Below are 13,310 nucleotides of genomic sequence, written 5' to 3'. Positions count from 1 at the left end.
AAGTTTAGAGAGCTGGTGAGACACTTGCAAAGTTCAGGGAGCCAATCTATTATTATGGACAAATTCAGAGAGCTAATGATGTATTAGTTCTTTATTTATTAATAGAATTTCAATGGCATAATAAAAATATAGGCATAAATGTCTTCAAAACTAAAACTTCAATTAGAACCTTAAACTATCAAAATAATCAATTAGGTCTTTGAACTAGATAAAAATCACTAATTGAATCCACATTCTAAACAAAAATCATAGAGTTTTCATCGAAAATCATTCGGTTAAATAATTTTAAAGTTTTTTCTGCAAATCTATTTTGAACCAACACAGATAGCATTACAATCAATGTCAAATAGTTACAATTTCTAATTTTAGGATAGGATAAGAACTCAAATAATGATTTTTTTCTTAATTCATGGACTTAATTGATGACTTTGATAGTTTAAAATCCTAATTGGCTTTAAAGTTTTAGTTTAGAGCATCTCCAACAGCTTCTTAAATTGACTCTTAAGTTAAAATTTGAGGAGGGAGAATAAAAAATCAGCTCCAACAGCCTCTTAGTGGCTCCTCAAATCACTAAGAGCCTCTTCATCCCCCTCTATTAATAGAGAGCATCTCTCTACCTCTTAGTACCTTTTAACTTTATTTTTTTAATAATAATTTATTATTGATGAGTTTTTCTCCTCACACTATTGTCAATGTAACAATAAATAATAAAATAATAAATTAGGAGTGAATATAAGGAGAATTGTTGGAGATGATATATCTTAACCCCACTTAAATCACTAAGAGTCAATTATTTATATTATTTTTAGAGAGGACACTAAGAGTCTCTTGGAGATGCACTTATGGATCAAAATGATTGTTATGTCTAAAATATATATTAATTTCAATTTCGCCCTTCTTAGATATCTTAACTCAAAACTGTATTTTTTTTTTTTTTGTAAGAATTTCCATAAGAATAAATATAAAAAAAAAGAAAAAAAACCTGTAATTTAATAAGAGAATTCAGAAACCAATTAAGGCTATTTTAAATGATTAATGATCTCAAATCGCTTAATTTAGAGATCTCGAATTCGAATTAGAGTTTGTGTATAAAAAAAAACTGTAATTAGAAGAGAATCCATTCTAAAGAGTAGACTATATAAACAAAAAAAACGACAAAAATAAGAGAATTGAGAAAGAAGCCATGGTTGACTAAATTACAAGTGCACCTGTCGTTTTTAATTTTAATTCCTGTAGAAAAAAGTCCAAGATAAAATTTGTGCTATATAAACGGCAGAAATCAAATATGACCTTTGCACAAATATTCCTCAATAAATATCACCAAAGAAGTATAATTTCATGAAAAGAAAAGCATCCCGTAACAGTGTCCGCTTAGTTTTCCTTTTCGTTGTTTTACCGTAAAACAATAGGTATAAAGTATTTAGTTGAAGATTGAAGAACAACGGCTAATACTAAATCAGCTAATATCTATCAACTACCTGGAAACAGCTAATAATAACAACAACCGAACCAAACAGACCCGAACCGAGATAATTTAGCTTTGGTGCATCTTTTGTTGCTTAATCAACAAGATTAGGAAACTTATTCCACAGGTAAGAATTTTATTAGTTGATTCTTTCTGCACCAACAAATATGGTTTCCTCTCTATTCCCACTACTTTCCTACATATTCCTCTGGCATCTTCCACAATACTTGATGAAAAAACTTATAAATACCTTTCTCACCAAGCTCGAGTGATTGGCCTCGAAGTTTGTTCCGCATTCTAAGACGTATGGATTCCGAAGAGTACATTGTTGTCGATCTGGATGCTTGCACGAGCAACAAACAGTCAACAGCAGCAACAGATAAAAAGGCTAAAGCGAAAAGTACTGCGAAGTCAAGTTTCGAGAAAGCATTAGCACATCGAGCACTTTTTGGGTCACATAATAGTCGGAGTAAGGGTAGAAATGTAGCCAACTATGGTGCTAGATTGTCCCCAAGCAGGCTAAGCAAGGTTTCACTTGCTGATGATTTAGTAGGCTGAGGTTATTCAACATGAATAGTATTAGATCTCTACTCTAGACTTGTATCGATCGAGCATTTAAGGTAATGAATGTAACGAGATTTTAGATGTGTTCTGTAGTTGTCAAAGGTGTGCCTCAGGCGTAAAAGGCTCTAAACATGTCGCCTGAGAAACCAAAAGGTGGGATTTGTCCAAGAGGCGCTCGCTTGAGTGCGCCTTTTTTAGCCTAGTGCCTCGCCAGAGGCACACCTAGTCGCATTTTATACGTCTGACTGTGCTTTTAAGGGCTCCAAGTTAAAAAGTGGTTGCCACGGCTGAAATTAAATTAGAATAAAAAGAAATGAACGAAAGAGGAAATAAGCTTTGAATGGAAAAAGTATCGCTAAGTTTGACAAGTAATGAATATGGACTTCGGAGGTCACCATATCAGAAAACCATAGTTATTAATGGTGCCAGCGGGTCTTGCAGGCACACGACTGACCAATACAAGACACAGTAAAGAAAATTAATATCATAAATAACAATTGACATTTCTAAAATGCAACAAATAATCAAGTACTAAAATAAAACATATCGAATTATAACCTTAATCATGAATTCCAAATTAATTATGAGCTCTTCCATAATCATAATTCATAATAATAGATTCTAAATCTAAAGAATAAAGTTCAACCAAATCCTAAGTTAATTAACTAATAGTGTAATAACTACGTTTCATCAAGGCTAAAGTCTCCACGGTCCATATTCATCACTCATCAAAGTCATCACCACCATTATCATCATCTCCAACGTCAAATTCATCCTCTTCATTTTTAATTTACTCATCTACGGGCCCGGATTCTCTTTCCTCCTCATCTCTAAGGTACTTATCTACGAAACCAGATTCTTCATCCTCCTCATCTCTAGGAACAGTAGGAGTTCTTTCTGAAACACTAGAACATGGTGCTTTAGCTTCCTCCTTTCACCTAGGTCTAGAACTTTGAATTAGAGGTGTTCATGATATTATTTCCTACTCTAGTATGATAAACACTTTCTGCAATTGTAAATGATATAGATAGTTAAGGTTAAGATTGAAACAACTACTTTTTTACCTGGAACCTATAAAAAAATTGTCTAGCTTATAAAATTTCACCTAGACGCGCCTCCGACAAAGCATTAGGCTCGCAAAGGCACGCGGCTCTTGAACAGAGCCTAGCGTCATTTGCGCCTCTGATAACATGACTCAAACTACTTTACAATTCTTTGATCCAAAAAGAATTCTTTGATAAGTGCATGAGATGTGTCTCGAGACATTTTTTGCACAAGTAAAAAGAGCTTACATTTTTGTACGGTGAAACTTCGATGGATAGAGAAAATGACTCATAGAATCAACAAAAAACCAGTGACTGAAATCTTACTCATAAGTATCCTAGTGCAGCACCATTCAAATGATCACTTCCCAAGATTGGACATTCAGAAGGGTCATGGCCAAACTGCCCACAGCAAGGACCCGAACAATGCCTTCGTTTTCGAGATATATCAGTTCCATCTCTGTTCCTTCTTTCTTTTAGCTTTCCCAGGCTAATTGAATCATTATGATTCCCAATTCCAAGAGTTTGGACTATTCCATCAGCATCATCCACATCTGGTAGAATCAACGAATCAGATGGGCATTTGTAGTCATTCTCCCCCTGCGTCTGTCTAGGAAGATCCTTAATTCGGGAGATAACCATTGCCATTTGCTCACATGCTTCGTTAACGCGTTCCTCTGTTTCGAATGCTTCAGTCATGAGTGCTGAAGCCATGGACTCTATTAACTGAATCTTCTCAGAATGTGTTCTCATAGTGAAAGGTGAGGTCACATCACGCCATCGAACGGGCAAATATTGTTCAGGTATGTGAAAACAGTTATTCGTAGACAGGACGCGAAGAACGTGCCTGCAAAGTATGCCTATGAATTCAAACTGATTGCAGCTGCAATTGATGTGCTCTTGACAAGGATCCCAAACGACTTTGCAACCTCCAGATATCTGAGTATGGTGTCTCACTTGGTAACAGTAATCATCAATTAGAAAAGACGCATACTGTGGAGCTAACACGAGCTCCTCTTGCAGCTTGTTAAAGGCGTATGGAGTAAGAACAGAGGCAGCATGTGTTTCAATTGGTGACCCTGTTTTCGAGTAAACCTTCTGCAGTTTTCGTTGAGTTTCCGCCTTAGCCCCAGCATGATTATGAACAATATCAGCCACCTGTAAAAGGGATGTTTAGAAATTCAGAGGATTATATCAAGTAAAGGATCGAAAGTAGAAGGAAGGTTACATACTCGATCTACGAAACGATCTAACTGAGATTGTGCACTCAAAAAATGCTGAATGAAAGCATTGATTAACTCAGATTGACATGTATTCATCAACCCTGCAAAAAAATAAAGCCTCAAATATGACAAAGCCCAATGCGTCCGCAATGCGTACAAACTAGCAATGTGCTTATTAGCATGGAGCCCATATTTGTCAACCATTTCTTTCCATCCTTCGTCGAAGTCTTCCAAAAATTCCAGATTATGGAGCCGGATGAACTCAGCTTTGAAATCATCATAACATGATCCAAGTGGCACAGAAAACCAATCAGAGAATTTCGCAATTATGTGCCAAATACAAAGGGCATGTTTAGTCTCTGGCATTTCAATGGCAATGGCCTCTTTCAACCACCTATTTTGGTCAGTCATAACAGTTTGCGGTGCCTTTCCATTCACGAAGTCCATAAACGCCTGCACAGATATCAGAAGTATTAGATAGAGTTGAAGAACCTGTAGATACCAGGACTACAACCAGAAAAATTGTGTAACATTCATACCTTCAAAGCCCAAGAAAACGACTGCAAGTTTTCATCCCGTAGCAGGACACAACCGAAGAAACAAGTCACCCCATGATTGTCCACCCCAAGCCAAATGCCTAAGATCATATCATATGCATCTAAACGGTGAGTTGTGTCGAAAACTACTGCATCACCGTACGCCTCGTATAGCTCAACAGAGGAGGCATAGGACCAGGCAATATGCTCTAACCTATTGTTCCCATCTATTTTGAAGTCATATTTGAAGTTGTGATCTTCATCTTTCAACTTCTTGCACATTGCAATAAGATCGATCACGTCATTATCTCGATTGACATTTCTGAATGACTGCAGTAGGTTCCTCACATCAATTTCTGTAAACGGTAAACAACCTAGCTTCACGCCTTTCTCTATCTCCATCAACCGTAACATCTGTCTCACTGACATTCCAGCTTTCGCAAACATGCAAATCCGACTCTTATCATCCGAAGATATGGTGCAATAGGCAGGAAGGAGATGCACCTCATTCAATTTTACCAATTCATGGTTATGTATATTGCTAAATCCAGTAACACGCCATTCAGGGACATCGAAATCTGCTCGCTTCACAATTCTCATATATGCCTGACAGCCACAACGCGATGACTTACGGTTCCTTTGCATCTTTCCATCTTCAGATGGCTTCATTTGTGGATAACCACCGCGATGGCAAGTGAAATCTCTCCTTGTAACCCCTCTACCAACACCATCCTTTCCACGAGTCCGGTGGCGCCTAATCGAAAAGCCACACTGTTTTGCAAAACTGCAATAAAATTCATAAGCAGCATCTTGGGAGACAAATCTCTGGCCTATAAATGGAATGAGGTTCACGGAAGTCTGACGAGAAAGTATTGTGTCTTCAGGTATTTCTTCCATGTTTCCGGCATCATCTTGAGATATATCTGTTCCATTTTCAGAAGACTCTATCACCATACTTGTTCCTTCTGACATTCTTTCACCAATGTATAAATTAAATTCAGCTATTAGACCTGCAGAAAAGAATTTGATTATTTTTGCTTCATCACAAAAGCATCATTTGCTTCTAAACTGCTAAGCACTAGAGGTGACTAACTGTGTACATGATCCGACAATCCAACACGAATTTAGCGGGTTAGGGTTAGGATTAACCTGCTAACTCAATGACATGAATTTTAAGATTATCATTATACCTTTCATATTTTTACATGTCACCTTACTAGAAATAATAAAATTACATCTATTTCATGTAAACACGACTCGAACCTCTCATATTTTTATATATTATTCTTAATAGAGATAGCAAAACTACACTTACATTATACAAGCCTAACATAATTTAAGCGGATTAGAGATTTGTTAAATAGATTTTGGATCAGATTTTTGAACAATTAGAGTTAATTTGCTAATCCAAAAGTGAGATAAGCATTTAGAAGTATTAGTATATCCTCCTATATATTTTAAATATAGAAGGGATCTGCTAACACAACAGGAAAACGATATTAACCCAATTAGATTGACACGATTATGACACTGAATTTTTTAGATTGAGTTGAGTTTACTCATTTTAACACTAACCCGATAATTAACACTACGCAAACACGGCCCACTTAAGCGAATCGCCACCCCTACTAAACATTCTTCTTCTTCACTAGCAATTCGAAACCAAAACCCTTATTTTAACACAGCAAAATCTCTCCACACAAAATCTCAAGACTTTGAATCAGTAATAAGCATCTAAAGAGATAGGAACAAGCTTCACTAGCACCACAAAAAACAAAACGGGCGTATTAAAAAACGAAATTAGCATAAAAAAGTAAACCCTAACACTAATTGCTACCTTCAAAACCCTCAATTACAGAAAAGGAAAAAAAATCCCGATTCCATCCAGAAAATAATACAAAAACCAAACAGTTCATACAAATTCTATAACGATAAATGCATAGGAAAATGGAAAAGCATCGCATCATCAATGGCGCATTGGCATAGAAACTCAATTAAATTGACGAACCTGAAACGCGGCATATAACGGCCAATAACTAACTTGAAATTCAAAGCGAGAGCGAGAGAAGATGAAAATGGCGGGGCGGGGAGAGAGTAGAGAGAGAGAGAGAGCAGGAGGAGGAGCAAAGCGCATACTCAGGAGAACGATAACTGTTCAAATCGGAGTAAAGCTATTATGCGCCGTGTGGATAGGTGAGATTATGAAGTGGGGCAGCAGGTTTTGGCCGTTGGATTAGATCGTGGGCCTGATTTAATAGCTGCGGGCCCATGATTGGGAAATGTTAGTTTGGGGATGGCGCTTCCGTGCGCTGGAGGCGCAAGATATTTATTTAAGGAGAATTTACGTTATACGTCATTTTATAATTAATGTATAATTCGCAGTATCGAAACTCCAATTTTTGTTTTATCAAAAAAAGAAAACTCCAATTTTTGTCTTTCTTTTGTTTTTTTAACGAAAAGGGAAATATATTAATTAAAAATTACCGATGTTATATGAGAGATAACAATAGATCTAATACGGGTTGAATTCCAATGGAAAATGCTAGATAAGAAAAAGAAAACTTCTTGATTAGCGTATTTACAACCTATCAGCAACATGCGGGGTAAATGGTATTCATTTCAATACGCACAACGGATAAGTTTAGAGTCTTTAAAATGTCTCCACTATGTACTCAGATCAATTCTCAACCGAAATCTTGGTTTGGAAAGCAATAACTATCCCTAACGAATCACGACTAACATGCCCAAAGGCCACCCTCCTACCTTCAAGATTGATCGTTGCGCTAATATTTACTTTAATCCATCTTATTTTCGGGAACGATCATCGCACCACATGTGAAAACAACCTGTTATGTCTCGGATTAAAATGAACAACAATAGCATAATGAAAAACACTGCAGATCTAAGCTGTATGTGAGTATTGTTCTCAGTGGAATAATAGTGTCATTCTAAACTGAGTTGTTTCTTTGGATCCAAATACACCACATTGCCTCTCTTCACCATGTGACATAAAGTGCTAAAAATTTCAACATCCGTTAGACCAAGACTTAAGTTTAAAAACTGGCAATTGTATGTTGCATACTTGTCGTCCAAAAATAAGTGAAAATTTATGCTTCCCAATCTCTCCACAAATAACACAAGTATTCCAAACGTTAATGCCTTTGAGATAAATCTTTTCCCTATTAGGCAAAAAATCATTACCAACCCTCCAAATAAAACTTTTTACCTTAGAGGGAGATTCATACGCCACATACTCATCCAATATGATATCGAAATAGTTGCATCCGTCCTAAAAATTTGCTTGAAAGCGACTTTGTAACCCGATCTCACCGAGTAACAATCTTTTTTTTTTAAATGTCAAATTATATTATCTTCTTCACCGAACTCTCCTATAGGAATTATAAGAATATTTTTAACATCATGCTCATCAAAACCTCTTCTAATATCGAGACATTCCATTCTGCATTGCTAACCCCCGAAGGTTAAAAACCACCAAATCCTCTCAACCCTCTTTATGCATGGAAATTGACTTGAAAGAATCGTTATTTGGAATCCATGAGCTTTGCCACACATTAAGTGAATCACCAGCTATAAATCTCCACCTACAGCACTCCGTAAGGATATCTCCAATCTCAAATATGCTCCCCAAAATTAGGCTACAGTTATTCCTAATTGAGCCGTAAAAAAACTCTCATCTCATAAATATTTAGCTTTGAGTACCTCATAAGCAAAAGCATTACTATCAGAGATCAAATTCCAAGCTTGCTTACCAAGCAAGCCAAGATTAAAAGCTTCAAACTGTCAAAAACTTAGTTCGCCACACTCATTTCGAAGGCAAAGTCTCTCCCAATAAGCATAGTGAATGTGGTGTTTGTCACCCATCGAACCCCACCAGAATGAATTTATCATCTTATGTAGCTCATTGCATAAGAGATCGGGAAGAGAAATATACTCATGCAAAACGAAGGAATCTCCTGAGCTACAACTTTAAGAAACACTTCACGCCCCACCCAATAGAACATTTTACCATCCCAATTAAAGAGCATATACTAAAGTCTATCTCTCAAATAACTGAAAACTAATTTCTTCCACCACCCAACTAAGAAAGGAAGACCCAAATATATATATGCGCTCAGAGGGGCTATAACTAGGAGAATTCATTTAATTGTTTCTTGGACCTCTATTGTAACATTTGTGCTAAACAACATACCAAACTTTGCAAGTTGAAAAACTGCCTCGAAATATTTTCATATATAGAAACCAACTACATCCCCCGTAGCATGACCTTTCTCCACATTAGCCCTGAAAAAGAAGAAACTATCATCTATAAATAGTAAGTGGGAGACCCGATGGGAGCACCTACTAGCTTTACAACCATGCAGAACACCTCTAACTTCAGCTTTCTTTATAAGAGCTTATAAGCCTTCAGCATATAAGATAAACAAGTAGGGGGCAGAAAGTGTCCCTATCATAACCCGTGTTCGGAATAATTAGGACCACCTCTTCACCATTCAGAAGGATGTGATAGTTGAATGATTGAACACATAACATGATCCAAGTAATAAAACGCTGATGAAAACCCACACGAGTCAGAACGACTCTCAGATACGACCATTTAATCTGGTCAGAGGCTTTACTAACATCTATCAAAAGCCACGGCCCCTGCTGTCCTCGAATCCTCTTCTTCATAGTATGAATAATCACAAACACAACAATCAAAATATCAGTTATAGACCTCCCACACACAAAGGTAGACTGGTCATCGTAAATAATTCCAGGAAGCATTAGCTTTAACTGTTAGCTAAAACCTTAGCCAGAATCCTATAAATCACATTACACAACGAAATAGGACACAGATCTTTGATATTAGTCAAAGAATGGACTTTAGGAATGAGCGCGACTCATTTTACACTGTATCACTACTCTCTTCAATTCTATTTGCCAAATTATTTAAGTATATATTATTAGAAGTTCTTCCCTTTCAAATTGAGTTAAATTTCATATTATAAAGGTGAAATTAGAATATTTTGCAAGATAAGAATAAAAATAAAAATAATCAAATTTTAGAGACATTTAACCTTATCCAAAAAAAAAAAAAAAAAACAATATGAGAACATAATCCGTTCCTCTAATTCCGCAATTAAATACATATAATTAGAATTTATTTGCTGTTTGCTAACATATTAGTATCCAAATTAAGCAATCTTAGCAACAAAAACAAATCCAAATTAAGCTAATAAATCTCCCAATTATTAGGAAACATGTCTGAATCCCATATTCCCTCAATCTTGGAGTCTTTTTCCTTCATTATTATCTTTAATTCCTTCTATTGATTAATTATCATAAACATTCCAGGTCAGGTCAATATATAAATATTTCTCTTTAATTTTTTTTCTCTATTTTACTGACCTGACCTGATCTTCAAAACCCCAGAAAAAAAAACATAAATTTTGATATCCTATGTCGATAATTGGCAACAGAATCCCTGATCCGCCGCAAAAAGAAGGGAAAGAAATGGACGACTTCCGCGACGCCCATCAGAAATTTTGCGACGACGACTGGAATTTTGAGAAGGCAAAGGCACCTCCTCCTCCTCCTGCTGCTGCTGCTCTACCGAAGCCAGTAGCACCAAAACCGGTATCAACAGCGCCTGCTGCTCTACAGAAGCCAGTAGCACCGAAAGCGATATCGACAGGGTCATCATCATCGTCGTCGTCGCAATATGTGTCAGCGTGGAGTATTGCCGACGCAGAAATGAAAAGGCAACGCCGGGTGGTGAAGTATAGAAGCTATGCGGTTGAAGGTAAAATCAAAAGTTCGGTAAAGAATAGCTTCCGGTGGATTAAGAATAAGTATTGTCAGTATATTTATGGATAGTAGAAATAAGGCGACGAATTGACCGAAAAGCTTCATTTTTCGTCGCTATTTTTCTGGTTATGTTTCTTTCTTTGATCTTCTTCATTAGAAACAACCATTTCTGAGACTGTTATTATTGAAATTTTCTGTACTTAGTTTATTCATCTTCCTTGTTTCATGGAGACTATTTTTTTTGACAGAAGATGTCATTGATTAATATTGGTATTCTATTCAATTATTAATTAAAAAATTAAAATCATATTGATAAATCATAAATATAATATAATTGAATATGATTTCGTCTATATTTTTTTCGTGTTACAATAAAATTTAGGAGTAGGAGGGATATTTCTAATACGAGATTAAAAGTTTAGATATCCTAACTAGGTTGACATTTTTAAGACAAAAATTACACTTTCGGATATGATATTATTAAATAAAAGAAAAAGTACGTATAAAGAAATAAATAAAACTAAACGACCTAAAACTGGGCATTTTATCCATTTCTGTTTACCCAAACAACCAAACACTCCCATTGTTCTTTTCGTCATAGGAGTGTTTACAGGGGTGGAAGATATTTTTAAGGCCAATGAGACCCCGCTGGTGTTAATTCCTAAAGTTCAGCACCCTACCTCTTTTGCTCAGATGAGACATATTATCTTATGGTGACAAAAATTATAGCGAATAGGGTTCATGATTTGTTATCTGAGCTGATCGGCCCCAACAAAGGTAGTTTTGTTCCAGGTAGGCAAAGTATTATCATTACTTAGGAGATGGTTCACTCAATGAGAGTTAAGAAAGGTAGAAAATGCATTGGTGCTCTCAAGATTGATTTGGAAAAGGCATATGACCAGTTAGATTAGACTCTTTAATGTTAGTGTATGCACTAGTCCCAATGTATTGTAACTTTGATGATTCAATTAATAAAGAAAAGGCATTAATCTATTTTAGTTTATTAATCTTGTGCAAGTAAAACTTTAAATATAATATCTATGTATAGAGACTGGCTCATGTTTGTCGGGTTGAGAACTTGGGCAAGTGAAACCATGATGCAACAAGATACTATACTAAAGCATCACTAGTTTGTTCCTATCGTAGGAACAATAACGAACTAAAAACTAGTGTGCGTCTTAGTTGTGATGGTGTTTCACCGGTCATAGGCATTGGATGTCAAGACTGGGCACATGAGCTTATGAAATTATAAGCACTGGATCAATCTGATTATGAGAGCACCACATGGTCTCATGTGTCATAGGTGTGACCTAGTAACACTTTTATTGGAATCCTTAGACCAAGTTCACTACGGGGCCTAGATGAGACAAGATGCACTTTGATTATCCGTCTAACGAGCATGTGACTGGATGCTAAGTATGGGTTTAGTTAGGTGTTACTCTGGATTATGCTTAGAAACCATGAGCAACGCTAGGGATTAATACTCTATTGTATGAGAGAGTATATCACTGGCCACTTAATTAGTGAGACTGAGAAGTGTACGATCGTGCCCAAATGATTCAATAGATATTGTTGATCATTTGAAACTAATCAGTTCACTAGGAGAACAAGGAAAGACTTAACATCAAATGAGGGTGACAGAACCATGCCTCATGTTAAGTATTTGACACTAACTCCCTCTTCAACAAGTCTTTCTTCCTATTTTACTCATCTATTCCTTCTCCTTTCACAACTTCATCTCTTTCTCTCTCTCCTCTGCTAAAAAAATATAAAGAACAATTAGCTTGTACATTATAAGGTGAATTTGAGAAGCAATGTTAGAGTTTGAGGATGCTTTATAGGTTTGATACTGTTAGATATTACTCTTGCCTAAACCAGAAGCCATACTCTCATTCCTTCGTGAGTGATGTTTTGCTCATTCTCGTATTTAGCAATGGAGTTGGACCCAATGATCTCTTCAAAGATGATGAATAAGATCATGATTCTGACTTCTTTCAGGTTATCTTTTATCATCAAGTTTATGCACATTTCTCATTTTCTTTTAACTACTCTATCTCAATTTTTTTTGCTTATGATTGGAGCAATATACAACATTATCAAATCTCTAAAGCATCCTCAAACTCTAACATTGCTTCTCAAATTCATCCTATAATGTACAAGCTAATTATTCTTTATAATTTTTTAGGAGGGAATAGAGAGAAAGAGATGAGAGAGAGAGAGAAAATATATAGAGAGAAATAGATGAAGTTGCGAAAGAAGAAGGAATGGAGAGGTAAAATAGGGAGAAAACTTGTTGAAGAGGGAGTCAAACGTCAAAAAGTGGGTCAGCGATAATAGTGGTCATGAATGTAATTTAGTGTAAAGTTTAGTTACTTTTATGTTACGTTTTGAAGTTCAATGACATACCATAAAAATGGGTAAAGTTCAATAGCAATGTAATGTACCCTATATATAAATATTATATATATATATATATATATAGAATAAATAGATATTGTTATAGGGATATGATTTAGTTTTGATTTAATTTAGAATTAAAATCAAAATAAATCCAAGAGATAATAGGAAAGATTTTATTTGATTTTTTAATTAAAAGAAAAATAAATAATAAACCTATCCCCCTAAACCTAGCCACCCCACCCCTCTCTCCCTATGTCAGGAGAAATTATAC

At 35.8% G+C, this 13,310-nt stretch overlaps 1 protein-coding gene across 8 annotated transcripts; it reads right to left on the bottom strand.

Annotated features, from left to right (window-relative positions):
• Positions 1-1,326: 1,326 nt before the first annotated feature.
• On the bottom strand, positions 1,327-7,045 carry LOC136220031 (protein FAR1-RELATED SEQUENCE 11-like). Of its 8 annotated transcripts, none has more exons than XM_066007691.1 (5): positions 6,840-7,045; positions 4,835-5,841; positions 4,305-4,748; positions 3,400-4,230; positions 1,327-1,868 (listed from the first exon to the last, which is right to left on the bottom strand). In XM_066007691.1, exons 2-4 carry the CDS (start codon positions 5,801-5,803, stop codon positions 3,400-3,402), a joined length of 2,244 nt encoding a protein of 747 aa, XP_065863763.1. In that variant the 5' UTR covers positions 5,804-5,841; positions 6,840-7,045; the 3' UTR covers positions 1,327-1,868. The 8 variants fall into 8 exon arrangements, 6 of the variants coding, with proteins under 6 accessions (XP_065863763.1, XP_065863762.1, XP_065863761.1 ...); XR_010684365.1 differs by having other exon boundaries at positions 1,328-1,808; positions 3,322-4,230; XR_010684364.1 differs by having other exon boundaries at positions 1,328-1,801; positions 3,322-4,230.
• Positions 7,046-13,310: the final 6,265 nt, after the last annotated feature.

Source organism: Euphorbia lathyris, chromosome 2, assembly GCF_963576675.1.
Source record: "Euphorbia lathyris chromosome 2, ddEupLath1.1, whole genome shotgun sequence".
Classification (NCBI taxonomy): Eukaryota; Viridiplantae; Streptophyta; class Magnoliopsida; order Malpighiales; family Euphorbiaceae; genus Euphorbia; species Euphorbia lathyris.
Note: the sequence above shows the minus strand (reverse complement) of the source record. Positions and strands in the feature narration are given on the sequence as shown.